Below are 25664 nucleotides of genomic sequence, written 5' to 3' on the forward strand. Positions count from 1 at the left end.
ATTTACGTTTCCTCATTGATCAACTCGTTCGGGAGAGAATCGCTTGTCAAACGTTTTCGCTTCGCCCTCGTACTCGCCGACGTCTCGAAAGATATACAATTCGCACCTCCTGCCGCATGACCGACCGCACCACCGCGATATCTTAATTATTTATATTTATTGCGCGCCTTCGTGCCTGTTTTTATCTCGCGCGATATCCTTTCGCATTCTTAACGACGCTTCTTTTAGCAGTTTCGAATTATGTAATTATTGAGTTGTCTCAAGTTTTTTTTTTTTTTTCTTTTTCTTTCTTTTTTTTCTCTTTTTGATACGATCCCTTTATTTCCCGAAACACACATTCGCCGAGGTTTTGTCAGACGGGCAAGACAAAGTTTGCCGTAAAGTCGTTTGTGAATCTTCGCGTCTTTGTTTTACAAACTCACCCCCGTCGACTACCGGGCTATCCTCCCCCACTCACTCGCTCCATTTTCATGGCACAAACTTCTCTTTGAAACCGCCCCTTGCCCTGGCCGCTCGTTAACTTTGGATGTCCTCATTTACGCCTAATCGACTCGAGTCTCCCCGCCGGTGTTAAATTATCGAACTTAACGCACGAAGGGGCATGGAAGCGTCGTGGTGTTAACGCGCATAAAACATGTTCTTGAGGCAAGCACCGTCGAGAATTATTATCGCTCTTACCGAAATCGAGTCTCGCGAGGATCGAGATTTCCGACGATACCGGGGAAACGATGATAAATATACCGTCCTAGGTCTGCTCGTGCAAATTTATCCCGCGAAGATGCGAGGCGCTGTGCACGCGTATATTGCGAATGCATTATTTTAATGACGACACACCGGTGGTAGACGCGCGTCTAAAGTTACGCGCTCCTAAATTGCAGATTAAAACTAGACACGGAGCCGCATCTCGCCGTGACTCTACCGCGCTTCCGTCGCCAATGGTCAGGGATTAATTTCCAACTGAGTGTTAGCGAATATATACCCGACTGTATGCGCGGCCGGTATTTATTGCCGGCTACTACCTTTGCCGCGAGTTTGCACGGCTCTCATCCTCCATTAAAATGTCATTCGCCTGATCGATCCGCTCACTCATCGCGTACGATCCGTCTTTGCGGGCGAACTGTTAAACTACGGGGCCGCGCCGCGGAGAAACGAAATAGATTTATCGGCCGGAGCGGATGTGTGGGTTAATCGCGTTCTGGATTTTCCTCGCGTTGAAAGGAGATGGATCTCGCCTCGCGAGGCTCGGCCCTCCCCCCCCCGCGATTACGCTTAAGAGATCGTACTGCATCCTTCTAAGCGTTGTTGCCTTTTGCTGGAAAGACGTGTGGCATGAGCACAACACGCAGAAGCTGGTAGCCGGAGACAACACGGTCGCTCGGGTATCGTCCCTAAAACCCGCGACTACCTACCACTTTCGAGTGCTTGCGGAAAATCATCTTGGAACATCAGCGCCAAGCGACATCCTTCATGTCAGTATCAAACATTGTCGAAAGAATAGACAAAAAGAACACATACATACATTACACACACACTGAAGCATGATCGAAAGTGTAACTCTCACATTTATCACGTCATTAACATTGCGTTAACGGCAGACGGAATGCTTCTTTTGTTTTTTTTTTCACGTGCGCCGTGGGGGCGTCTCGAAATTTTCGAAACAGGTGCAAACGGACGGTGAAGTGCCCGGTGGACCGCCCAAGCACGTCTCCGTGGAGCCCCTGGGTCCGCAGCAGCTCAAGATCACGTGGCAGCCACCGGATCGATCCCTGTGGAACGGCGAACTCCTCGGATACACCATCGGCTACACCAATCTCGGGTATCGTTATCTGCTTACCGCTCTCCAACGATAGTAGTTTGCGGCATTTAGCGTCCATCACTTCGACTACGAAAGTCCCGTACAACGATCGCGACGGTGATCCCGCCGTTTGCGCGAGGATAGCACCTAACGATAAATTTATACAACCGCGAGCGGCGTTTAAATCCCTACACATTATGTCACCGATAATATTGATCTTGCGAGAGAACGTTTTCGAGAATGAAATATCAAAGACGCGAAAGGAACGTTTCAGGAACAAGACGGCGCGCGGGCGATGTTATTTTCGCAAAACGGCGAGGCAGCCGATTTTAGATGTATTTTTTAAAAATTGCGCGCCTCGCAATTATCAAGAAAAGAAAAATATCGAAGCGCACGGTTGACAAAGGCTCGCATGTTCGGTTTCACGGTTTTGTTATTTCTGTAGTTGGGTTACACAATTGTTCCTCTTGAAACAAATCTTTCTCTATATTTTAGAAAGGAGATGTAGAGATTTGATCGTTGCCACTTTTCCACGACGCTAATTTATTCTCTTGTCTGGCTCACTTCGGGGTCTCCGTTGTCTCGGTGCATACTATGTGCTCGATCTTCGACTGAGGAATGCGGGAGTCGTGACGTCAAAGTCTCATGAGACACAGACGCTGCTCGGCCACCCGCGATTTTTGTTTGTGCACCCTCGCCCGTTACCTTTACACATTTTACGCATTGTAGAAGAACAAAAATTAATACCCCGAATATTATAATCGAATATTTATTCCCATTTATTCCCATTTAAATCAATCGTCTGTAATTTCTACAATCAACCTAAACAAATTAATATAATTAATTTCAAGTATTATGCAAACATATACCCATGCATTTATAACTCGTTGCTGAATATTAATAAATATAAAACAGTTTTCTTTAACGATAGAAAAAGCAGGATTAAATAATTTGGTACACTAGATATTACAGAATGTGTGCTCCGCGCGTTATTTACTCTTGTTTCTTCTACGTAAATGGAAACGGTTTTACATTAAATTATTTTTAACAACGAACTACGACCACGGAATTTCCGGTATCAGATCGTATGCGTTTATCGCGTTACTGTAGCGGGCAGCGTTGTGGCTCGCGCGGGCGGTGTTCATATCGTCTATTGCGGGCATGATGCCCGACTCGCCGGCCGCACGGCAGTTGAGGTCCGTTGACGCGTTGGCGACCTACTTTATTTCCATTCTCGCGCCTACACCAGCGACCGAGCAGCGGGCCGTGTACCGCGTGGGCGAGTGCGTGTGCGTGTCTCGTGCGCGTGGTGCAAGGGCATCGCCCGGCTGAGCCGGGCAACCACAATGCGGCCTACGACAACCGTCGGACCCCGGCAATCTCGGCAGCTCACGCGCGCGGTGTCTGGCCATCGTTTCGCGCAAAAAAAAAATATATATATATATATAAAATATAATAAAGATAAGTAATAAAAATTAATTAAAAAAATAATAAAGTATAGATATTAAAAGTTATAAAAATAAATTCTCTCGCGAAGTGAGCCAAACGAGAGGACATAGCATCGCGGAAAAAACGGCAGTAATAAACTTGATTTGATCTAACATAATTTTTTCTTTTTTTCATATAGAAAAAAGATATTTAAAAAATAATAAAAATAATGAATAAAGTTAGTACGACTAAGGAAAAAAAAAAAAAAAAAAAATCTGCGACGAAAGTTCCCGAGTAGAGCATGATGATGTTTGCTCTGTGACATTTCATACTAGAATAATTGGATCATACTTCGACGGTCCGGTCGCGCGCGGAAAGTACCATGAATTCTTAAAATACCTTTTGTCCGAGCTCCGTAGTTATATTCCATTGAATTTCGAGATTGTTACGTCCCGGGCCATTATACTCGAATCGGCCGGCGGAACGTAATAAATGCGGACGATAAGGACGATTTCCGGTAAACTTTGGCGACAGCGACTTTCGCGCTGAGGATTTCCCGTTCTTAGACAGCACCGGCTCGCGAACAATGGAACGCGCGGGCGGAAGAAAAGATGGTTTATAGATTTTAATGCGCGCTGTCTATTTGTTACGCTGTTAACTTCGTCACTGCAAGTTACGCGGAGCACGGGGTTCGGGAACAGCAGCCGCTCGCTTCGGTACAATTAAAAAACTTATAAGAACGATTGTGCCCTCTTTTCAAAAAATAAAACTTTCCGCGATCGATTACTCGCTAACCGATTCAGTAGCTTCTCTTCTCGACGAATCTTTGCCGTTCGCGCGGTTGACGCGGACTCCGCCGCTGTCGATTGCTTTCGCGCTCCTCGCGCGTTATCTTTTTGCTTCAACGAGCCGTGGTCTCGCGGCTTTATTTCAGTGGAGATGATCAGTTGATGAACACGACGCGGGTGGGAATCACAGGAAACGGAGACGGTTCGCACGATTACAGACTCACCGGCCTACGAAAATATACTCAGTACAGTGTCGTGGTGAAGGCGTTCAACAGCAAAGGAGACGGTCCAGGATCCGATCCCGTGACGGCGCATACGTTCGAGGACGGTGAGTATTTCTTCGTGTTCATCGAGATCCCCGCGGGATTTTTGCACTCTAATAAAAATACCCCGGCACATTAAACAAAGCAATTACGGGACGGTGCTTTGAGTAGCCCTTTGCATTTTGATTACGAACTAAATGTAATTGAGAATTGCAAATGATGAGATCAAGTTCCATATCACAAATTAATATCATAATTTAAAGTTTGTCATATGTACCATATTGGTATACAAACGTTCAATAATATATATAATGCATAATGTTGAACAACAGCAATCATTTGCGTAATAATATTGGATGGAACGAGCTTTTACACGACCCAAATAGTGAATTGTTGCAAAATTCAACACTGGCAATAATTCTTTGTTGAAACCGTTCTTTTATTTTACTGTAACGATCTGAGTTCCGTCGATTTTCTATCAATCTACATCCCCTTTTTGCACTCTGCTTCAATATTAATCACAATTCTTATAATTCAAATTCTTTTACACTCGTAATTTTATATAATTCCTGAAATTTGATCGGTTAATTATATATTGTGTGTAAATATTCTATTTTTTACAAAATTGGTTTAGATGTTTTTTTTTTTTAATTTTTTTAAAATAAAACTAATTAAAAAATGAACATATGAGAATAATAAAATATTTTTTAATTGCCATTGAAACTTTAAGCCAGTAATTAAATTAACTAGTCGGGATTGAAAATGATTGTATAAATATGTTATCAGAAAAATGCAAAATATATGTTTGAACTCTCGACGATTTTCGTGTAAGTTTCGGAGCACTCGATCAATCTCGTGAGTGGCCGCGAGTTCGATTCGCGTTCCGGGTGTGCGATATCAACGGCATAAGCTCGGGACCGCATTTTTCGACACGTCAAAGGAGAGCAATGTACTACAGCGATTTACGGTTCCGATTTGACATAGTTCCAAGTGCGCCACCGCAGAATGTAGCCTGCGCCGCGCTGAATGGCCAGAACATCCAGGTGACCTGGAAAACGCCGCCTTCCGACAAAGTTCACGGGGTCGTGCAAGGGTACAAGCTGCTGTACGAAGCCGCCTCGGACTCCCAAACCAGCAGGGAGACCAAAGTCAGCCATGCCCTGAGCACAGTCCTGCACACCCTCAGCCCTTACACCAACTACACGGTGCAGGTTCTCGCCTACACCAGGGCTGGGGACGGCGTCGCGAGCAGTCCTGTGTCCTGCACCACCGGAGAAACAGGTAAGCCTGGTTCAGAACCCACCACTGATTTATTAAGTTTTAGAATAATGAATTTTTCGGGTTTAATAAATTCTAAATTATTAAAGTACTTTTACCAGAATTTTTGTCGAGGTAAAAAAGAAAGTATTCTTATGCAATTACCATCGGCCACTTTAATTTCGAATGCATTCGAATACATATAATAAAATTATCTCGCTGTTTTCAACCCGTCTATTTCAGAAAGTGTATTTAAAGGAAGCCGCGCATTTCAAATCGCTCTTAAAACTGAAGGCACAAATAGAACTGAAAACACATTGATTATTTATCGTTTAGTCAATGTAATTTCGAGACAAATGTAAACGTGATTTCGGGCGAAAACGCGTTAGAGATATATTTGCGTATTCCGTTTCGCGATGTTGATTTGTCTCGCGAAATTACGAGCGATAAAAAAAAACGGGGGATCTGTCGACAGTTCCGGACGCGCCGGAGCGCGTGAAGGCGGTGGTCAGCGGCGAGAACGCCGTCGTGATATCCTGGCTGCCACCGCGGCGGCCGAACGGCCTTCTCATCCAGTACACCGTCTACATCCGCGTGCTAGAGCAGGGCAAAGAAGTGAAGATCACAAAGAACATCCTACCCGCTCTAAACCTGCACCACGAGGTGACCGGTCTGAAACCGCATGAGACTTACGAAGCTTGGGTCACGGCCTCGACCAAAGTCGGTCAGGGCTCCAGCACGCCGGTTATCAAACTTCAGCCCAGCACCACCGGTAAGACGCGTTTTAAGAGACCTCAGGGATTATTGAAAATTCGCCTTCGCTGTAAAATTTTACATCGCATTGAGTCGCGATTCGCGAACGCTCGGCGCAGCTTATTTTTCATCTTCGCCGAGTTCCGGTTTCTCGAGGAAGCTGCGGCTGTTAAAACCCGCACCTCGGATACGTAGAGGAAAATAGAGCCTCGCCGAACGGCGGTTCATATTCCATAAAGGAAAATGCCGTTTGACGGGAAGTACGCTCCGCGGATCGATAACGAGCGTAAGCGCGCGGCGACTTTTCGATAATACCCACATTTGCGGGCGATATTAGAGAGGAAGCGGCGAATGGAAACTCGCTACGCGGGTCCTTTAATTAGTTCCAGCTGCTATAATATCGTACGGCGTGCCCATCGTGGTGCCGTGGCGAGTGGACGTTAATATGGCTTGCCTGGTCGTCGGCGATCCTCGACCGACCGTCGAGTGGCGACGTGCCGACATGAAACTACAACAAAAGTAAGTACAAGCGAGGCGCGCCTGTTCGCGGGAGTGGTTTTTTCTTTTTTTTCACGGGACGAGTTTTCCAGATCCGACGTGGGTCCGGACAATACCTTAACTCTGAGAAATGTGCAGCGAAGTCACGAGGACAATTATTCCTGTCACGCGAAGAATTCGCTCGGCACGGACGAAATTACATACACGCTTCATATACAAGGTGGGTCACGATCTGGCGATAAGCGCCGCGTACACCGCGTGCGTACGCGAAGATTTTAATCTGTCACGGGGGGAGGGGGAGGGTGGATGACGCCCTCGCTTGGCGAGGGTAATTCGATTTAAACTTACGTTATAATCTTTCTGATAGAAGGCGTAATATACCGTGAACTTTCCGACAGAAGCGGCGGCTTTGAAGCCGGTGTAACTCGGAGAATTCCAGAATTATAATTACGATTAAACGTATTAGGTAATCACGATTGAGAGCACTTTCCTCAAGGCTCGAACCGCGCGGCCTTATGTACGGGAACGAGTCTTACTTCGGGGGATAACTCCTACGAATTCTTATTCATGCGTGCAAGAGAGAGAGAGAGAAAGAGAGAGAGTGAGAAAGGATGAAATGCATCTCGCTTGGAGAGCGAATGTCGAGCGGTGTTTCGCCGTCTCCCGAGCGGGCGCACTAAGTTCTAATTGGTAAACTTTATGCATAGTACCACCGACGTCGCCGACTCTGCTGGCGACCGGCACGACGACCGATGCTATCCAGCTACAATGGAAACAGGGCGACAACGGCGGCGCGCCTATTAAGGGATTTCTCCTGGCTTATCGTCGAGAATTCGCCGAATGGGAAGAAGTCATGCTGGACCGGCGCGAGAGCACGCATCTTCTCGAGGGCCTGCAGTGCGGCACGCGGTACCAGTTCACGCTCGCGGCGTTTAACAGGATCGGTAGCGGCAGCGCGAGCGACATACAGACGGCGAAGACGAACGGGTCGAAGCCGGCACCGCCGCCCAAGCACCTCTTCGTCAAGCCGAATCAAACGTTCGTTATTCTGGAATTGGCCGCCTGGCAGGATGGCGGCTGCCCGTTGACCTACTTCGTCGTGGAGTACAGGAGGCTGCCCGGGGATTGGCTGCTCGGTAAGAACCTACAACTTCCGCGAAGTTGGAGTCACGAAGCGACGAAGTGAGGCTCAATAATTTTTAGGAGCGCGACGTCGATCGCGCTGAATTAATTCGAAAATCGATAACGCGGAAGTGGCGTGGAAAATGTCGGTTATATTTATCTCTCGTTACGCGTTATAATGTATCAATTGCGGTGTTGTTCGCGCGGTACCACTGTTTCAAATTAATTTGGAAATATCGATGTATAAAAAAAAAAAAAATACTCGAAAAATTTGCTTTAAACGCCCATTAGTTATATGCGCTCTCGCGTGCCGATAATTAATGAGGTTTGATCGGCGCGTGTGTTGCAGTGTCCAATAACGTGCCGCCGCAGTCGAAATTCCCGATCGTGGATCTGGAGAGCGGCACCAGCTACGAGCTCCGCGTGACGGCTTACAACAACGCCGGGTCCACCCAGGCTGAGTACCTGTTCAGCACCCTGTCACCTAACGGAAACAACCGTTTGCACGAGGACCATCCGCAGGAGAGCGAGACCACTCCGCTCTACCTCGACGCGCACGTTTTGGCACCCAGCGTCATCTCCGTTCTCGCTGTCATGTTGGCGATCGCTGGAGTGTGCTTTTGCCTCAAGACACGTAAGTACGAGGCCTGTCGAACCGCGCTCTATCAATTCACGTCGCGAGTGCGCGATTTTTAACCTGCCGCTTTCAACGTTGTAAACAAAATCTGTCGAACGCCATTTATTTTCGTGCATACCGCTTGATACACGTTGTAACGGTTCCGCCGTGAATTGCAACCGGAGCGAGAAGGACGGGAGGGAAAGGGGAGGAAGGGGTGGCACAGCCTCACTCGGGCCGGTTTTATTTTTTCGTCGACCACCCTCGATATCAGTGCAATGTCAACAACAGCGGTCTGCGATACGCGCCGCGGGCGTTTGGTTTAATTAAAAACTTCATAAACGAATTACGTAGACGTTGCTCCAGATAGGCGCCGGCCACCGAAACGGGAATATCTTTTCCTGTGCATAAATCATTCAAGGGACACCGGTGCGCCTGCTCGTACTTCGAGATACCAGTTTCTTGATACCATCTTCAACGCGGTACGTGAGCGCCGTTATTTTACAACCGCGAGAAGACGCGCTCAATCTACCCGGCGATGGAATTTTATATTTCCCTTATACGCAGCGCTGTCTCTCTTTCTTTCTTTTATTTTTTTTTTTTTTTTTATTTTTTGTTTTAAATATATTAATATCTTTTGCATCTTCTTCCACGCTTGAATTCGCGTTGGTGAATTAATTTGAAAACTCGAGTTGGGCGATAAATATTAATTCTTCCGCACGTAGTATAGATCGTTAATTGATGATGGCCGAGTGTGTTCTCCAATTCGAACCCGTCGTTTGCAGATCCGGACGGGTCCGGAGCGAACGATCCGAGCTCGCAAACGCAGGCGGCCTTGGACAACAAACATAACATGGAACAGCGAGAACAGTATTACGCGACCGTCAGGAAGCCGGGACAGCAGTCGCCTTGCCGCGAGGTGAGCGCCCTGGAACGAATACCCGAGTATTCGGAAGACATTTATCCGTATGCCACCTTCAATCTGCCCGAGCAGGAAAATCTTTCGGCGAATCCTATGAGACAGGCGTTCTTCTACGAGCGCAGCGAGACGATGCTGCAAGGTGCACAAGTACGTTTATTTCTCACCCACGGCTTACGGAGCTCGCGCGATCCGTCTTACGATACTTTTGACGCAGCGCCCGGAATCGCGACGTCCGGGCTGATAAAAGATTTCTGAACTCGCGACGCTTAGATGCCCGCCGCGAATAAAGTCACCGCAACTAAAAGTAATCTCATTAGCAAAGTTATAATGCAATGGGCGTAATTACTTTCTTTGTATCAATATTTAAAGAGGTTATAAATTGTTCGACACTGAGAAACGTTAAATTAGAACCGCTGACATTATTTAATAACTAGCGCCCGAATTGAATTACAGTGCGAGAATTACGTGAAAAGTAATACCAGGCAAAAATAGCCGGTCAAAAGGTATCAACAGCGCCGCGGAGGGAAAGAGATATTTAATAATAAATTGATGAGAAATAATTTTTAATGCGCGAACGATAAAATTGTTTTTATTGAGTTAAAGTAATTACAATTGAACGAGAGTTGTTTCATTGTCGGCGCGTATAAATAATTTGTTACAATGATTACTCCATATCTCACGGGAAAGAACGTTCGAAAGACGACGTTCTCAACCGAGTCGCGTGTCAAACATTTCTCATGTGTCTCTCGCAAAAAAGTTTCACACAGCGAATCGATTGCAGTGCGACGTGGACCAGTACACGAAAGTACGCGGTCGGGCGCGGCGCAAGTCGAAGTCGTTCAAGTCCGAGTCGGAGGAGTACGACACGCTGGGCTCGGACAGCGACACAGAGGTCGGCACCAGCAGCCGCACCGAGTCGTCGAACCACCTGGACGACTCCGGGCCGACGTCGATGCTCGCCCGCTCGCCCGGGCCGAACTCCGTTAATCAGCGGGAGCAGCGGCTCGCACTGGTGCAGCGACCGGTTCATCATAGTAAGTTAGTATTCGGTTTTCTGTGTCCGGGCCGCGTTATCACGCGGCCTATCACGTTAATCAAGCGCGCAACAACTAATCCCGCGCCCATGCGTGCGTCTTTTCAGATGTGCTGTACCACACGCACGAATCAAGTACATCAACCGAGCCGTCACCAATTTCTGAGAGAAAGACTTTCCCGAGGCTCGAAAAGCAACGGTAAGTGTATCGGTGGCGCCAGACTGCCGTACTATTTGTTGGCACGTCGCGAAAAACTTTACTACTGCATGCACTGAGCTTTTGACGTATTTTATTTAACGACAAATTTTTTCTTCCGTAGGAATCGCGGCGCGATCGACGTCGCGATCGACGGTCGCATACCCGGCATACTGCGACCGGTGCTGAAGCTATCGGAGTCCGGAGTGCATTCGTGCTCGCGAGGAGCGTCGCCGAGTCGTCCGGTGCGTCCTGGTTCCTACGACAGGCTGGAGAAGGAGACGCTGAGCGCCAGGAAGTCCATCGAGTCGCTCTGCCTGCTAGAGGAGCCGGTGGGCATGTTCAGAATGATGAGGAGGAACGACGATTGGGGCAGCGAGCTGTCTACGTTGGAATTGAAGCCACCGAGCGGCTTCACCGACGTTCACGAGACCAGTGAGGCCGAATGCGACATCGACATGAAGCTCAAGTTACACCGGAAACGACCGGGCGGTCTTCACTCGAACAGCTCGCTCTCCAAATCGCCCAAAGATTTCACTATCACCGTCTAAGTGTTTTAATCAAATATCGAAACCAAAATGAAATTTAAAAGAAGCCAAAAAAAAAAAAAAAAAAAAAAAAAAGAAAGATTTAAATAAGCGAAATATTGCCAAAGCATGAGTGTTATTAAGTCAAAGTAAGTTACGATTACTCGCCGTTGAGATTCATGCGATTGCCAACGTCGCATTACGGATCTAGATCTCTGAATGTTTGTCTTTTGGAGTGACTACTCTGTCAAAGACTTCTCGTTTACAATTAAAAACCTATTTTTATAAAAAAAAAAGAAAACCAAAAAAAGGGAAAATAATGGTTGCTCCCTTATCTTCACGGTCTCCCGCAATCCTCTACATCAAATTATCTTATTTTTATGTTATTTTTATGTTTAATACTTACTTCCGTTATAGTTAATCGACTGCAGCAAACGGCTTTCCAAATGAAAGGAACATTTCTACCTTCGTATAAAATGCAAAAGCGAAATAAGCGACGGAAATGAAAAAAAGTAAGATTTTTTTTTTTACTTGGTTATAATATTTTTCCTTGCGCGTTCCACTCGTCACATCGTTATTTCATGTTATTGAATTATTTATGAATCGAAAGAAAGAAAAAAAGAGTATATTTTTTTTGCTCAAAGTGAGAATAATTTCTCTCGAAAATATTTTCGCTCATTATTTATAATATCCGCAGTTGATTTAATCAATCTTTACGTAATTAACCAAGCCCGACTTTTTTTTTTTTAGCTGTTAAAACTGACGTAGTCGACGGTAATTTACTTTTAAATGAAGTTATGTGATAAAAGAAACGAGCCGCAGATAATAAGATAAAATTAAGAAGTCGACGAAAACGGGATTAGCTGCCGATCACTGGCGTCGTCTTAAAATGCAGCTGGCTGTTCGGATCGGCGATTACGGAGGCCCTGTGGTGATGCACTTGGTAAGTGAAACTCGACTAATTTGACCAGTTGCAAATTTCTCGCAAACTATTTATTAGACGTATATGTTCTTAAGCACGGACAATTCTTCTCGAATGAAGCGTACAGTTAAAAAAACGAGTAATACTATCGCACATAATGACTGATATCGCAATCATTATATCCGTTTAAACCTCTCTAAAATTTCTCTGTCATTTGTTTCATTTCATTTTCTTACGTTTTCGTTGAGATACGTACTGTATGTCGAGTAATAGAGCTTGATGGAAATCGCGTTAGACCAGCGTTTCTCCGCGGCTCACCGACGCGCGTCGTCGTCGCTCAATAATTTACAGCTAAAGACGAGCCGCAGCGACAAGGATGACTCGCGTGACGTCGTAGGAACAGGGAAACCGAGCCTTTTGATTCATACGTTTCGTACTTAGCGTTTTTTTTTTTTTTTTTTTAACACGTCACGGGACTCGTCCTTTCCCAGCGCGAGTGATCTCTCATTCCCGAGCGACGGTCAGAGAATCGATTTGTGAAAAATTTCATCGAAGGCAGTGCGGTCGCTATGCTCGGAGAGTTAACTCTTTCGCTACTGGTACGATCGCCGAATCTATTTGGCAGTAAACGCGCCACCGGCGACAGTCACGTTCGGAGCTGATACACGCGTTACCTCCGTGGATTTTTAGGAGACAATAATATAGTTATCTTTCCATTTATATACAAACGAAAATACACTGCGGATTAATTATTATAATTGATATTTGCGTTATCCTCGCGCGCTTTTAGAATGACAGTACTTACAGCTTTTTTGACGTTTATTTATACAGAAATACGTCGAGTAAATGCGAACGCTCGACTGCTAAAATCGCTAACTTGACAGCCCCTACCGTCTCCATAAGAAAGGAGTTTCTCCAGGGTCGAATCTCAATTTCTGTGTCGCGGGTAAAGGGATCGCCGAGTGCTCTTCTCAGATGCCATAGCGAAAGAGTTAAGGTAAAGGGACAAGAGAAAGGAAGGAATGTTTTCGTAGGTACTCGTTTGGCAGTCTTGACTGTCGTTTTACGTATTGATTTCGCGCGATCTCTTTCGTCGTACTCGTCGGATATTAATTGGGCATGGCGCGGATTCGTGATACCCGTTGTCTCTCAGGACCCTCCTTTAAGACTTCCTACTGCTACGATTTTCGTACGTTAGTCGACCTCGGACTGCTGATCCACGTTGAACGTCGTGGGTATACGTATAAATCTTTTTTTTCTTTTTTTTTTTTTTTTTACAGTTACCGTAGGCCGTAGTGCATACATTTGGTGGAAGGGGAGAGACTCACTCCCCTTGGTCGTGTACCCTCCGCGCGACACTTCGTTACAAACGATAATTACAAAGTTACAAATCGCGGCAACTTATGTACGAAACAATCGAACGTACTTGAGTGTGACTTTACGCCGCGGCCGTCTATTGAAGTTCCAATAGGCGTTCCAACATTATATACGTTCCCGAGGCGCGTCCGCGCAAACGAACGCGCGGAATTTATGCGAAAGTAACGAATTCTCTGAACGAAAACGAGACCCGCGCGATCCCGGGCCGTCCCGTTCGACTTGCGTTCTCCACTTAATAAAATACACATGTGCACATACGTACGTATATATATCACATAAAACCAACTCGGAACCGTTCGCTTCTCTCCCACGTGTGGTCCGCGCGAATACTAACAGTTACAATCGCAGTCTTTGTTGTACCGAGGGTGCGAAAAGGAACCGGGTGAACACCGCCGGAGCCCGGACGCCCCTTCGGGTCCACTTCAAAATCATTCGATTAACGTTATTAATCCGCGATTAATATCGGTGAGTCGTTCTCCCCCGTGGAGAAGCTCGTTAAACCGGATCAACGAAAAAGACAAGTATGATCGTCCCTTTCTCTTCCCATCGGCACTAGCCCGGAGTTTTCTTTTTTTTTTTTTTTTTTTTTTTTTTCGTACGGCTCTTTCGCGGACGAACGACGGGAAAACGCGATTCGGTCGTTCATCGTTATCGTCTCAGTCGCGGGTGGCGAAGGAAGGAAAGAGACAGAAATGAAGTGAAGAGGCCAGAGGAACTAGATGCGAGCTAACGGTTGTGAAAACGAACGAGACCATGTGTGTGTGCGTCATCTTACAAATATTATGTTGACTAGAGTCTACATTATCTATACACACCACCTATTTTATCATCGAGTTATACGCGGGCGGCCCTCTCCGGATCGCCACCTTATCTCGCGGCCACTCGTGCCTCATTAGACGTCTATGTTGCGCTTATCCAGGTAAATACGTACACATATAATCGTGTAATATCGTAAAATACAGCGCAGACCACGCCTGTGTACGTGCGCGACGAGGCATCGCTCTCTGTACAGGTCGTCCCCGCGGGATGCATTGCTTCCACACCCCCGTTCTCCTTATGACATATGTCGTTAAATCGGTTTGAAGACGGAGCGATCCCTCGTCCGCTACACCCGCGACTCGCCTTCCGATCGCCACTCATATCATAAATATTCATATTTATATATATATATATATATATATATATATATATATATATATATATATATATATATGTATATATATCTTGTTTCCTCCTCGAACGTCAGCGCGACGAGTTCGTGTTCGTGTAAGCTGTCCGTCACTCAGGTGTGCATTTATCGGCTCGGCGTAGCTTCTCGTATACGTGTACATGTTTGTATGTGTGTACGCGCGTGTGTCTGTTTGTGTGGGTACAATAATATCGCCTCACGCCTCTTTTCGGTGACTTAAGTTATTACGGCATTAGCTAAAAGACACGTTCTTTACATACATAGTAATCCCTAGTTAGACGATAAGTCGATAGGTGTTTCGCCCGCGCGAATCGGCGAACAGCCGAGACTCGGCTGGTCGGGTCTGCGTCGATCATCGGGCCGAAGATCGGTACGCTCGGAAAGTCGCAAGGTTTTCACTCGGACGCTACTTTGAGCTCCTCGAGGAAGATAGTCTCGACTCGTTAACTTCAATGCGAAAGGAACAGCAACGTCGTCTTCTTTAGCGGTCTTTGTCGCAAATCCCGCGATCGTCGCGAGAACGGTTCACGTTTTTCTGCGAAGTGACGGTCAGTCTTGTGCCCGCACGGACATATCTAACAACGTAACTTCGACGATTTCCTTCGCAGACGAGCACGTGCAGCACTCTCGCATAACTGGTCACAGCTGACCAAACAGAAGTCGCTACTTCCTTTCCTCTCGCGCGTACTTTTTAACTCCGGCATGTCGCACTCGTTGCCTCTGCTCTCTCCCTTTCTTCCAGCGGTTCTACTTCGTTTAAAGAGCGGCGATTGCATTCGGTATTCGCGATTACGCACGAAGATGAATCTGGCGAGATTTACCTACCGCGATTCGCGAGGAACCTTTTTTTACTTGGTTTTTTTTTCTTTTTTTCTTTTTACCTTCTTTTCGCGACGCGAAAATCGACTGATAACGTTATCGATATCGCGAACGTCGTCTGGTGTGATTAACCGATGCCTGTCACGATTATTATTAAAACGTCGTTGATACTTAATTGTATTACAGCTTCGGCAAGTTGAAACAAATCAGTTTTGACTCCTCCGCGTGATTGCTCATTAACTTAAACGAGTAGTTCTTCGGGAAAGTAGAGACTAATTTGTACTTGTACGAGTTAGGCCAAACGACGGAACGTACACTTCGCGAAGTATCCGACGATGCCTTTTCGACGGCGGCCAACAGATCGGTAAGACACGTTTGTAAATAGCGTTGTAAAAAGCGTGGCTGTACGAAGAGCACCTCGAACAAAAGCAATCGTTATTAAGCGCTAATCGGTCGACTTTCGATTTTTTTTTTTCTTCGTTGCAAAGCTGTTTTCGCGAAAAACTTTAACGATTAATAAGAGAAATTAATTAGTACCTTACACATACGCGTAATTTAATAAATTGAAGGTTCGGAAGCCGCTTTTGCTTTGTTTAGCAGCTCTCAGGCGCAAAGAGAACGGCAAATGAAAATATTACGATTGTCATCACGGTAAAAGGGTTGCTGAACATTTTTTTTTAATTAACCGGAAAGCGTAAGCTGCGAGTCGATGCGCCGTTTCATTCTCTTAGTTTTCTGGTGTTGTACATGGATGAATACCGTCGGTGAGTATCGGCCTCTCCGTGTTATTCTGTGTAAAACGTCACCTATAAAAAGAAGATCTCTCCTGCGCTTCGCGGAGGGACTGCAAACGCGGCGCGTTACCGTAAGCCGCGAAAATTCGTCTGCGAAATTGTGCGTTCAGTTTTTGCGAGGCGGGACGCGGATTCGACGTCGCTCGCCGGTTTGATTTGAGTCTCGAGCGGCGCGACGCCGCTCGGCCGAGCTTAATTTTATATAACGGCCGACGGGTCGCCGGTGTCGTCGCGATAAATGGCAGTAGCGCGGAGCACGATAAGCCGTGCATTGTCCGCGAATCGGGGTGGATGAAAAACGAGAGAGGGCAGACGCTCTTATAAATGAATTTCGGTTATCACGCGCGACAATCGTAAACTCGCGTGCGCGAGGCGCTTCGCCCGACGATGCACCCTCACGTGCATAATGAACTAACACGCAGAGTAGTTGGATACACGTGTATACGTATATGATATATATGTACACACTCATTCGCGGGATTATCGCTTCTAACAATTAGGCTATCGTAATGATTCTTTGGCAACTCGGAGCTGTCGGATTTTCGACGTGCATATATATATATATATATATATATATATATATATATATATATATATATATATGTATATATATATGTATGTATATACGCACGCGCGCGCGTACTCACACATGCACACAAACGCACAAATCCTCCGGATATCCATATGTATACATATATAATATTTCATGTGACGCGTATGTGTGCGCGCGAGCTCGCGCGCACGTGCGTGCGGTATGTACCATTAATAATACGCAATGTATAATATATACAGGAAATTAGATTGAACAACGTGAAACTTACGCGACGGACAAGACAAGCGTCGCCGTCCGGCGTGTATCGGCGGCAATTTTGTCTCTTTTGTTTGGCACTGCCCGCTCGCGCGCCGGAAACAGGGGCTTCAAAAATCTCCTCTCGCCCTCGCGACCTCCTTTTCTTATAACATTCACGTCAGCTCTATGTACACTAAGAAATCTTCCGCTCCGAAGATCCTCCAGCTCTCCCTCGTAATGCGGCTTTTCACATCCTCCGCGACGCGAAGGGTCAGTCTGCACGCAAGAGAAAAGCGGATTTGTCGTTTGTGTCGCGTATCTGCCGTAACTTGCCGAAGATTCGGCCCGCGGACGGCACTTACCATGTCGTGGTCGAACTTGCAGCGCTCGGGGAGTCTCGATTACAGCGGGGCCGACCTTCGCGAGGGTGCGCTGCAACCGAAGATAGGCCGGCATCATTGCGGCATCATTTTGCAGCTGGGCTCCATACTGTCGGAGGGCACGCGCATGCTGCCATTTGTGATATAACCGTTAGCATCGACCATTACGGAGACGCCGGATGGCGGGTGATTATGATAACTAATGTTTCTTTGCGACACCACCATGCTTTTTTCTGACGGGACTACGTGGTCGTTGCTGCCGCCGTGGGAGGAGAGGCAAGGCTCGCTCCCACGGCTGCTGGACGACTCGATCGGGTGGTCCACGCGAATAGGAATGGTATAGTCGGATAGGTATTCGGAACTGACTTCTACGGTCGCGTATTCGCGAATGACGGATGACTTGGATGGATAATCTATCGGCATGTGTTGAATCGACGAGGCCGACCTGATCTCGTTCGGGTCGCTCAGTCCAGCGACGTGTCCGTTCGCCATGGCGTATAGATCGGGCTCCGCGCGGCCCTTCGTCGTCAGCATGGACTCCAAACACTGGTACAGCAAAACGTAATCCTCCTAGAGATAATAAATAGCTCGTCAACGTGAATTTTCCGTTAAATTGCGCGTCGTAATTAAATATAGGAAAATTTTAATTTGCAAGACTTACCTTCGAGCGGAACACGCCAGGCCGCTTCATGTAAAGCAGCTTGGCGAACATGTAAATGTCGGCGCTTTGCTCGAATTCCAATTGCTTGTTTAGCGTGGTCAGCAGAACAAAGAGTGCAGCCTCGACTCCGCCGTACCTAAAGTCAGCGATAGCATGAGATACGCTTCCTTTTAACGATTCATTACGGAATTAATTCGTCGGAAATTCGCGAGATAATATACGTTTTCGCACACCTGTCCATTACGACGATAGGACCGTTCTGATAATCTCGATGGAAGTCCTGAATGATACTGACGAAGGTTTTCGGATTATTGTTGTGCGGCCACAAACCGTTCTGGTTCGACGGCGCTTGAACTATCCTGGCGCTGAGCTCGTAGTCGTCTTGCAGCGAACGTACCGCGACTTCAAGCAAGATCGTGCCGTTAACAGTTTCTTTTGTTCCGCAAAGTCGCACTCGGAACGTCTCCGACTCGAGGTCCTTTCCTTCGATAGGCCAAAACTCCGGATACTCCTGTAAAACGGTATTCTTTATTAGAAAAAACTTTATTTCTTCCCGCGATTATCTCACTTTTGAAACTTACCTCGTCGCATTGAGTTAGCATGACTATAGTCTGCGCATTGTGGTCCCACATCATTTGCCAGAATTCCATTATGGTGTTCTCCGTCGGATGTTGCGTTATAATAAACTCGCGGTTGCGTTGAAAGCCTAAAAGCATTGTTGTGTACATGTTTTACGAACGACATTTCGTCGCGAGGAACTTAGGCTATCTCCAAAACGAGGAGACGAACGATGCACCTACCTGAAACCCACGTCGCGTTTATGTAGTCGCTCCCGTCGACACCTGGTTTCGGTGTCAGGTGGACGCGAGCGTTCTCGATAGGGACGATATCCATGTTACGATTCTTGTGGACGTTGCACGCCTTGGTGGCGGACACAAGATTAAAATCCTTAGGCTTCCACGACGTCACCAGCTGCGGCGGGATTACGCGTCGTTAGATTAGGATGATTTAACTTTCGTACGGCGGCAAATCCAAGGATAAATCGGTTACCTTATATTGCGCTTCAATGTTATTCCATGCGTCAGTCTTGTTATTCGATGGGCACAGCATGTCCTGAATGTGCTTTATTAAATTATTGGAATCGATATTGGTCTCGCCGCTCTCGATCGCCTCCTGCAGCGCGTCGTGGATAAAGATGTACTGCTCTTCCGTTTGAACCAGAAAGTTTCTCTGCGTGCGGATGTGCTTAAGAAAACCGAACACGTTGATTTCGCCCTTGGCCTTGGCTTGCTTCAGCATAGCGTCGATCACGATGTACGTTCCGGTACGTCCGACGCCGGCACTAAAAAAAAAAAAAATTTTTATATCTCGTATAGAGTCGTCAAAAATGGTTAGAAATATTTAAAAATGTTCGCACGCAAGGATGAATTAAAAATCTCTGTTGATTATAAATTATTTTGATAAATAATTAAATTAAATAAACTTAATTAAATAATTTATTAATTATTAATAAATAGCAAATAGTAAATTTAATTGGTTAAATTAAAAAAACAAAGTTTCATTAAATTATAAATAAATTCTCACCTGCAGTGTACCACGATGGGTCCTGCCTCAGGCGGATTAGCGTTAGACGACTTGCGGATAAAACTCAGAACGGGTAACGGGTGATCGGGCACGCCGTGATCAGGCCAACTGGTATAATGATACTGCCATATAGTGCGCTCGCCCATATTGGTCCCATTTTTCTTCTTCTTGATCTGCTTAAAAATCCGAGAGAATTTCTCGTTGGAAGGATTAATCGGCTTTTGATTTTATTCTAAATCTCTATTACAAAATCCCCTCATGTCTACCTGTTAAAAATATTTTAAACGTGCTTCGTTTCTAAATATATACCTTTAAATGTCGAATTTGGAGAGTGCGGATGGTGTACGTGGCCATAATATCTTCCCTCACGAGCGTTACCTGAATGTAACCGTACGTTTCGGTCCCTTCTTTGGGCCAATACATATCACATTTCCTCTGGAATTCACAACAATATTCCGTAAGCGATAACAATTCGATGCGACAGATTTCCTTCTTCAACATTTGCAAGCGCAAACAATTCATCTCCGTTTCGCCAGCTTCGTTACGTAACTTTTTACAAAATGCCGATATCGATTTCATAACTTTATTCGCCGTTCTGTGACGCCTGGTTAACGTAAAGAGATACGGATATCAAATTTATACTTACACGACCGCGCTCGACCAGATTGGTAATCATTACGACTATTGATACGCGCTGCTCCCAAACCATCCGCCAGAAGCCGTCGAACGTAGGCGGGAGCGGACCCTGGGTGCCGATGTAGGCTCGCGCCCTTTGCCAGCCATCGATGTAGTTCGCGTTGACATAATCCTGACCCTTTTTCGGCGGCCCACCGCCGCAAGAGAGCAATTGCACGCGCGTGTGGTCGTCTAATGGTGACAGCAAGAGAACAAAATTAGACTATTCCGCGCGGCGAAATAAAGCATCAAGAGGTTTCACATTTCCATTTCGCCGGTGATTTTCGTAATTACGACTTGTCATCGGTTTAAAAATACGGGCCTTAATCGCGCTACACGGTTATCCACTCATCAAGACGACGTTAAAATCAGCGTGCTATTCAGGCCGGAATACCTCGTATTGTTTCATTTTCATTTTCGAGATTATGTTGATTGTAACATTTCGCGGATAATGACGCGCGCAAGTGTTGCAAGCGCAAGGCGACACAAATCGCTCAAAGTTGTATACGTGGAGAATCTCCTCGAACGAATTTATTATTATTATTTTTTTTTTTTTTTTTTTTTTATTCAGTCGCGAGCTTTCGTTTTTGGTCGTCGAAATTGATAATTGCGTGCTACAATTTTAGCCAGATGGTATCAGCATAAAGGTCAGCGACTGAGGGGTCAGACCGTGCTAAAATAAATCATGAACAAGGCGAACACATTCGGCGATTCGGCGAGTGGAAGCCGCGTTAAAAAATGGAACGTTCTCGCGGGGAACGAGGGGGCCGAGAGACGGGAGAGACAGTGGCGTTACCGGTTTTATATTAAGATATTTCCTTTCGTTTGTAAATACTACAACAGTGCACGAACCGGCGGAACGCAGTCAGTGGCTACTTACACGCGAGTATATTCAAGTATCTGTTCTTGGCCTTATTCTCAGCGAACTGGGAATTCTCCACGGTGTAATCGCCGGTCTCGGACTGTATTAACTCGTATTCTTTGCTGAAACCGATGTCACCGTCGGCGTGCAGGCTCGCCACGTGCTGAACGAATTGCTGAACAGCTACGGCGGTCCTCTCGCCGTCCTGCTCGCTGTTCTCCCATTCTTGAAGAGTGGGAACGTTCCGTGGCGGATAATCCAAGTAGTAGTAGGCAGTGTGGAAGCATTTCCGAAAGATCGGTCTGCGCAAAGGGAAACAATGCTTAGACATCTTTCAAAAAAAACTCAGGTACATAGGCACCCCGAGGGATTGGTACAATATCCTTTTCTCCAAGCGTAAACTTTCTTCCGGAAAAATTCAGAAGGTCCACCGCGCGTAGGTTATTAAAAAAAAAGAAAAAAAAAACGACACCGAGAACCACTTCGCACGATTTCGAATTATTCAAGCACCCGAGCGGTGGAGCGCGCAATATTGAGGAAGAAAACCCACGCGGCATGGGTTGGGCAGATAGCAGCGATCAAATATTGATACATCAAAATCGACGGCGATAACACCTCTCCGTCGTATCTCGCCGATTCGAGCACACGGATTCCGCGCAACCGGGAACTTACAAATTGCGGAGAAACTTCTTCATTTCGACGTCATAGCCCGGACGACAGCATCCATCGTAGGCGAGGCCGCTCGCGAATTAACGAGCGCGTTTACGAAATAAGTGGTGATTAGGCCGGATCCTGTCCGTGACCCGGAAAACGAACTCGCCGCGACCGACTCCTCGCGCATCGCTCGCTTTCCCGAACGTCGCCCGAGACACTGAGGCGTAAAAACCGAGACGAAGTGCAGAACACGCCAACACGCACGGCACACGCGCTCTCGCTTCTGGCGCGCGAGAGTCTAACTCGACGCGTAGCGTCACGCTGCGCTGCCCGATTCCGCTCCGCGCCGCGCCGCGAGTGGCTCCGGTAACTGTAAGAGCATACTTAGGCCTTGTCACCGGTCGTTATCTCACGATAACGCGAAAAAGAGACGTAAGAGTGAGCGTCGGAATACATTAAAATACGCATCGTATCTCTCCGCACACGTATGAGAGCGTTCCGTAAATCACGTTTGATAAAAATTTGTCGGTACCAGCGAAATACATTATACGCGGTGAAAAGGGCGTGTACGTTTTCTTCGCGAAAAAAAAAAAAGAAAAAAGAGAAAAAAGAGAAGTTACATAAAAATAATACCTGGCTCATAAAAAAATAATATAAACTATAATATCTTCGAATAATTTACGGCGCGTCGTAATTCGACGATCGAAAAGCTCGTTTCGACTTTTAAGATGGTTTCTTCGTGATATGCGGTTTATTATCTCATTCCGTGACGTCGGTTCGTAAAACGAAAAACGTAGCGTCGGAGCCCGACGAATTAAGCGCCGCAGAAGCTGCAGCGCTTCCCGGAGACCAAGATAAATTAAGGATCACGAACGAGACGAGATCGTGGGGCTACGGCGGGAAATCAAGTGGGAAAGTCCGACTGGGAAAAACTGCTGCGGGTGCGTGCGAAGGTGCGCGTGATTGCATCGCTCGCCTCGGAAACTTTCTAATTGCCCGCGCGAATACTCCGAATGAGATTCAGACACGCGTCCACCGCTCCGATATTGTTCGCCCAACAATTTCCCGCCGGTAGAAATGACAGATCATTTTACGGCATTCGGTCGATTCGGCGTGGAACGGAAGTGAAACGTCGGCAATGCGAAATAATACCTCGCAAGATTGGCCGTAATCGTAAAGCGTAACTTTACGGCGGGAGAAAGTAGATATCTCGTTGTCACTTGTTTCGTTCGCGCGATTTTTCCCCGGGCCTTCCGATCGAAAATTGGCCGACGACAAAGACGTTGTTAACTGGTTAATTAATCAGTTTATCTCAACGCTGCAATTACGTAAGGAGGAGAAGAGGGAGAGGAGAGAGGTTTTGTTTAACGAGGCCTTAGATCATTGATTGCACGGATAAAAGACGGTTCAGATGAGAGATATCGATGATTTAAATAGCGCCGCGAGATAAAGAGGAAGATAAGCAGATCTCATTATATAATACGTTCGAGGAATTTCGATTTTTCTTCTTTTATTTCTGCGCTCGGTCGCGCGCGGCACGGAAATATATCGCGGTTAGAGGATGCAAGCTAGGGTTTCCTCTGCGATAACGCGCCGTGCGTTAAACCGTGACTTACTTCCACAGCACGAAGGACGTGATCGCCAGCATCACGGCGAAGCAGGCGCAGACCATACCGGCGATCACGCCCGCGCTGAGATCCTTGCTGCTGCGGCGCATCAAGGGCGGTATCTTGTCGCAATCGCGGCTAACCAACACCTTGGTCGGCATCGAGTTCTCGCCTTGAATGATCAGTCGACTGTTTATCGTGCTCCTCGTGGCTCCCCGCACCATGATCTCATAAACGGTGTTCACCGTCAGGTTGGGAATAATCGCCTGCAAGCATAAACTTCCAGACGTTACGACCGCGTCGTAATTTACTTTTTATTTAAATAAAAAAAAAAAAAGAAAAAAAAACTGTCGAAGAGACACAAAACGAAGTGACCAGAAAATAGAGTGGCTTTTGCTAATAATATCGCTGGGAATAATTATAATATTTATAATTGTGACAAGCGAAGCAATTTATAAATTACTAAATTACTATCTTGCAGTTGATTTAAAATTAAATCCTTTATCGCAATTTATTAGGAATATTAAAAATGATAGGGTAACGTACCCCGCTTTCGAGATGAGTTTTGTCGGCCGACAGCTCGATTTCCTCGTAGTATTTTCCATTGTCCCTCCGGTAATTGATGTAGTAGTAGTCGATCGAGCCCCAGAAGTTCGTTGGCCTGGCCCAGTGAACGTAGACCGACTCGTGGGATTGGCAAGTTAAATTCAAGATCTGAGGTGCGTTCGGTCCAGTTATGTCGGTCTTGCGAATGATCTGATCGGATGGCTCACCTTCGTTCTTCCGCGTGTAAGCCTTCACCCAGATCTTGTACTCGGTGTACGGATCTGTAACGCGAGACGGGTATAAAGGCGGTGCCGGGTTCGCGAGTGACAATTGAGCAAGTTGAATCCCATAAGTGAGAGTCTATATATATAGTTTTTTTTTTTTTTTTTTTTTTTTTTACTGCACTCGTATCTAATCAGATTTTGTCGAAGCCTCATCCCGAGGCTCAGGTGCACGTACGATAAAATAGTCGCTTATCCATCCGTAGTAATAACGAATCGTCTGGCGATGTATTGTAGTTACTTGCGCCGGGCGAGTACGTGAGACGGAAAAAAAAGTAAGCGCGGTGATAAGAATTCTTTGAGCTTTCGTTATCAATAAGCTAAGTACACCGACCTATCTCCAGTCGTCTGTTGTAACGACTGTTCGCTGCCGAGCAGAGATTACGCGGTTAATCTCGCGCGTTATCTGCGTGCATTAAAAAAGGAAAAAAGAAAACACACTCACAAAGGCCGGATAGCGCGCGTCAGCCGACGTTAAATACCGCATTTTTTTGCACGTTTAAGCAGAAAGGCAGGCGTGACGCTAATACGTTCACGTAATTCCGAACAATAGAGCAACGTTCGGGCAATCTTATCTACGCTCGTCGCGTACTCCGGGCTCGGGACGTCTACTTACGCAGCTCCTCCAGCATGAATTCGATTTCCGAGTCGTCGGACTCCGCGGACTTCTTAGGCACGTGCATCCTGACGTCCGTGTAATTGGAATGCATGTAGTAGACGCGATAGCCGGCGATGACACCGTTGGCGTTCTCCGGCTCCGACCACGAGAGTTCGATGGTAGTGCCGGTGATTCCCCGTGAGGTGAGATTCTCCGGTTTGGTCGGCGCTAGAAAAGAAGAAACGCGTTTTTCATTACAATAAGCCTGGTGCCGTTAACCTTACGTTTTCTCGGCCGCTGACAATGTCGGCCGAGACATAGCCGCGCCGGCAATCAACTCCCCGATCGGAATCCCTGTTTTGTTATCTCATTTTCCGACGCCCTCGTATGTCACGCGCGGTATTTGCATGACACAGGGAGACAGATCGGCCGCGTGCGCCGCGTACTTTTCTATGGCAGCTTTTCAATACGCGCGCCCTGGGTCGGGGCATAACGGAAGAGAGACATTGGATCTTATCCGGCTCTTTACTACGCGTCGCTTGATAAGAAAAGAATACGACTCGGCGCTCTCGCGCGGTTCCAGGACTCGCCCGCCCGAGATTCACGGCCGACGGGTCTGCTCCCGCACGTTTACAGTTATGCTCCCGGCGGTAGATATCGACACCCAACTGTATTTCCATTTTTCTAAAACGTCTTTCTGGAATAAATAATACGGACGAATAAACGG

At 46.6% G+C, this 25664-nt stretch overlaps 2 protein-coding genes across 5 annotated transcripts in view; one reads left to right on the top strand and one right to left on the bottom strand.

The window, feature by feature from the left end:
- The window catches only part of LOC139106041 (cell adhesion molecule Dscam2), a 75419-nt gene extending 64110 nt beyond the window's left edge, over positions 1-11309 (top strand). The window contains exons 16-28 of the mRNA XM_070662515.1: positions 1321-1469; positions 1662-1816; positions 4158-4339; positions 5259-5555; positions 6007-6303; positions 6668-6803; positions 6875-7002; positions 7490-7918; positions 8254-8538; positions 9306-9589; positions 10224-10476; positions 10584-10674; positions 10796-11309. Coding sequence (XP_070518616.1) covers positions 1321-1469; positions 1662-1816; positions 4158-4339; positions 5259-5555; positions 6007-6303; positions 6668-6803; positions 6875-7002; positions 7490-7918; positions 8254-8538; positions 9306-9589; positions 10224-10476; positions 10584-10674; positions 10796-11222 — 3113 coding nt within the window. The 3' untranslated portion in view covers positions 11223-11309. The remainder of the gene's footprint in view (positions 1-1320; positions 1470-1661; positions 1817-4157; positions 4340-5258; positions 5556-6006; positions 6304-6667; positions 6804-6874; positions 7003-7489; positions 7919-8253; positions 8539-9305; positions 9590-10223; positions 10477-10583; positions 10675-10795) is intronic.
- An 867-nt stretch (positions 11310-12176) lies between these two features.
- LOC139106036 (putative receptor-type tyrosine-protein phosphatase mosPTP-1) overlaps positions 12177-25664 on the bottom strand; it is a 254865-nt gene continuing 241377 nt past the window's right edge. The window contains exons 7-21 of one of the 4 annotated variants that reach the window (XM_070662494.1): positions 24956-25165; positions 24059-24339; positions 23522-23778; positions 21270-21553; positions 20361-20581; positions 20024-20149; positions 19715-19890; positions 19181-19472; positions 18931-19102; positions 18712-18836; positions 18364-18641; positions 18131-18266; positions 17915-18039; positions 17452-17599; positions 12177-17365 (exon numbers count right to left, since the gene is read on the bottom strand). In XM_070662494.1, the coding sequence (XP_070518595.1) occupies positions 17545-17599; positions 17915-18039; positions 18131-18266; positions 18364-18641; positions 18712-18836; positions 18931-19102; positions 19181-19472; positions 19715-19890; positions 20024-20149; positions 20361-20581; positions 21270-21553; positions 23522-23778; positions 24059-24339; positions 24956-25165 (2738 nt within the window). In that variant the 3' untranslated portion in view covers positions 12177-17365; positions 17452-17544. Of the gene's footprint in view, positions 18040-18130; positions 18267-18363; positions 18642-18711; positions 18837-18930; positions 19103-19180; positions 19473-19714; positions 19891-20023; positions 20150-20360; positions 20582-21269; positions 21554-23521; positions 23779-24058; positions 24340-24955; positions 25166-25664 lie in introns of all 4 variants that reach the window. The other 3 variants (XM_070662493.1, XM_070662491.1, XM_070662492.1) reach the window with 3 other exon arrangements.

The sequence above is a fragment of the Cardiocondyla obscurior genome, linkage group LG10 (genome assembly GCF_019399895.1).
Source record: "Cardiocondyla obscurior isolate alpha-2009 linkage group LG10, Cobs3.1, whole genome shotgun sequence".
In the NCBI taxonomy this organism is placed as follows: Eukaryota; Metazoa; Arthropoda; class Insecta; order Hymenoptera; family Formicidae; genus Cardiocondyla; species Cardiocondyla obscurior.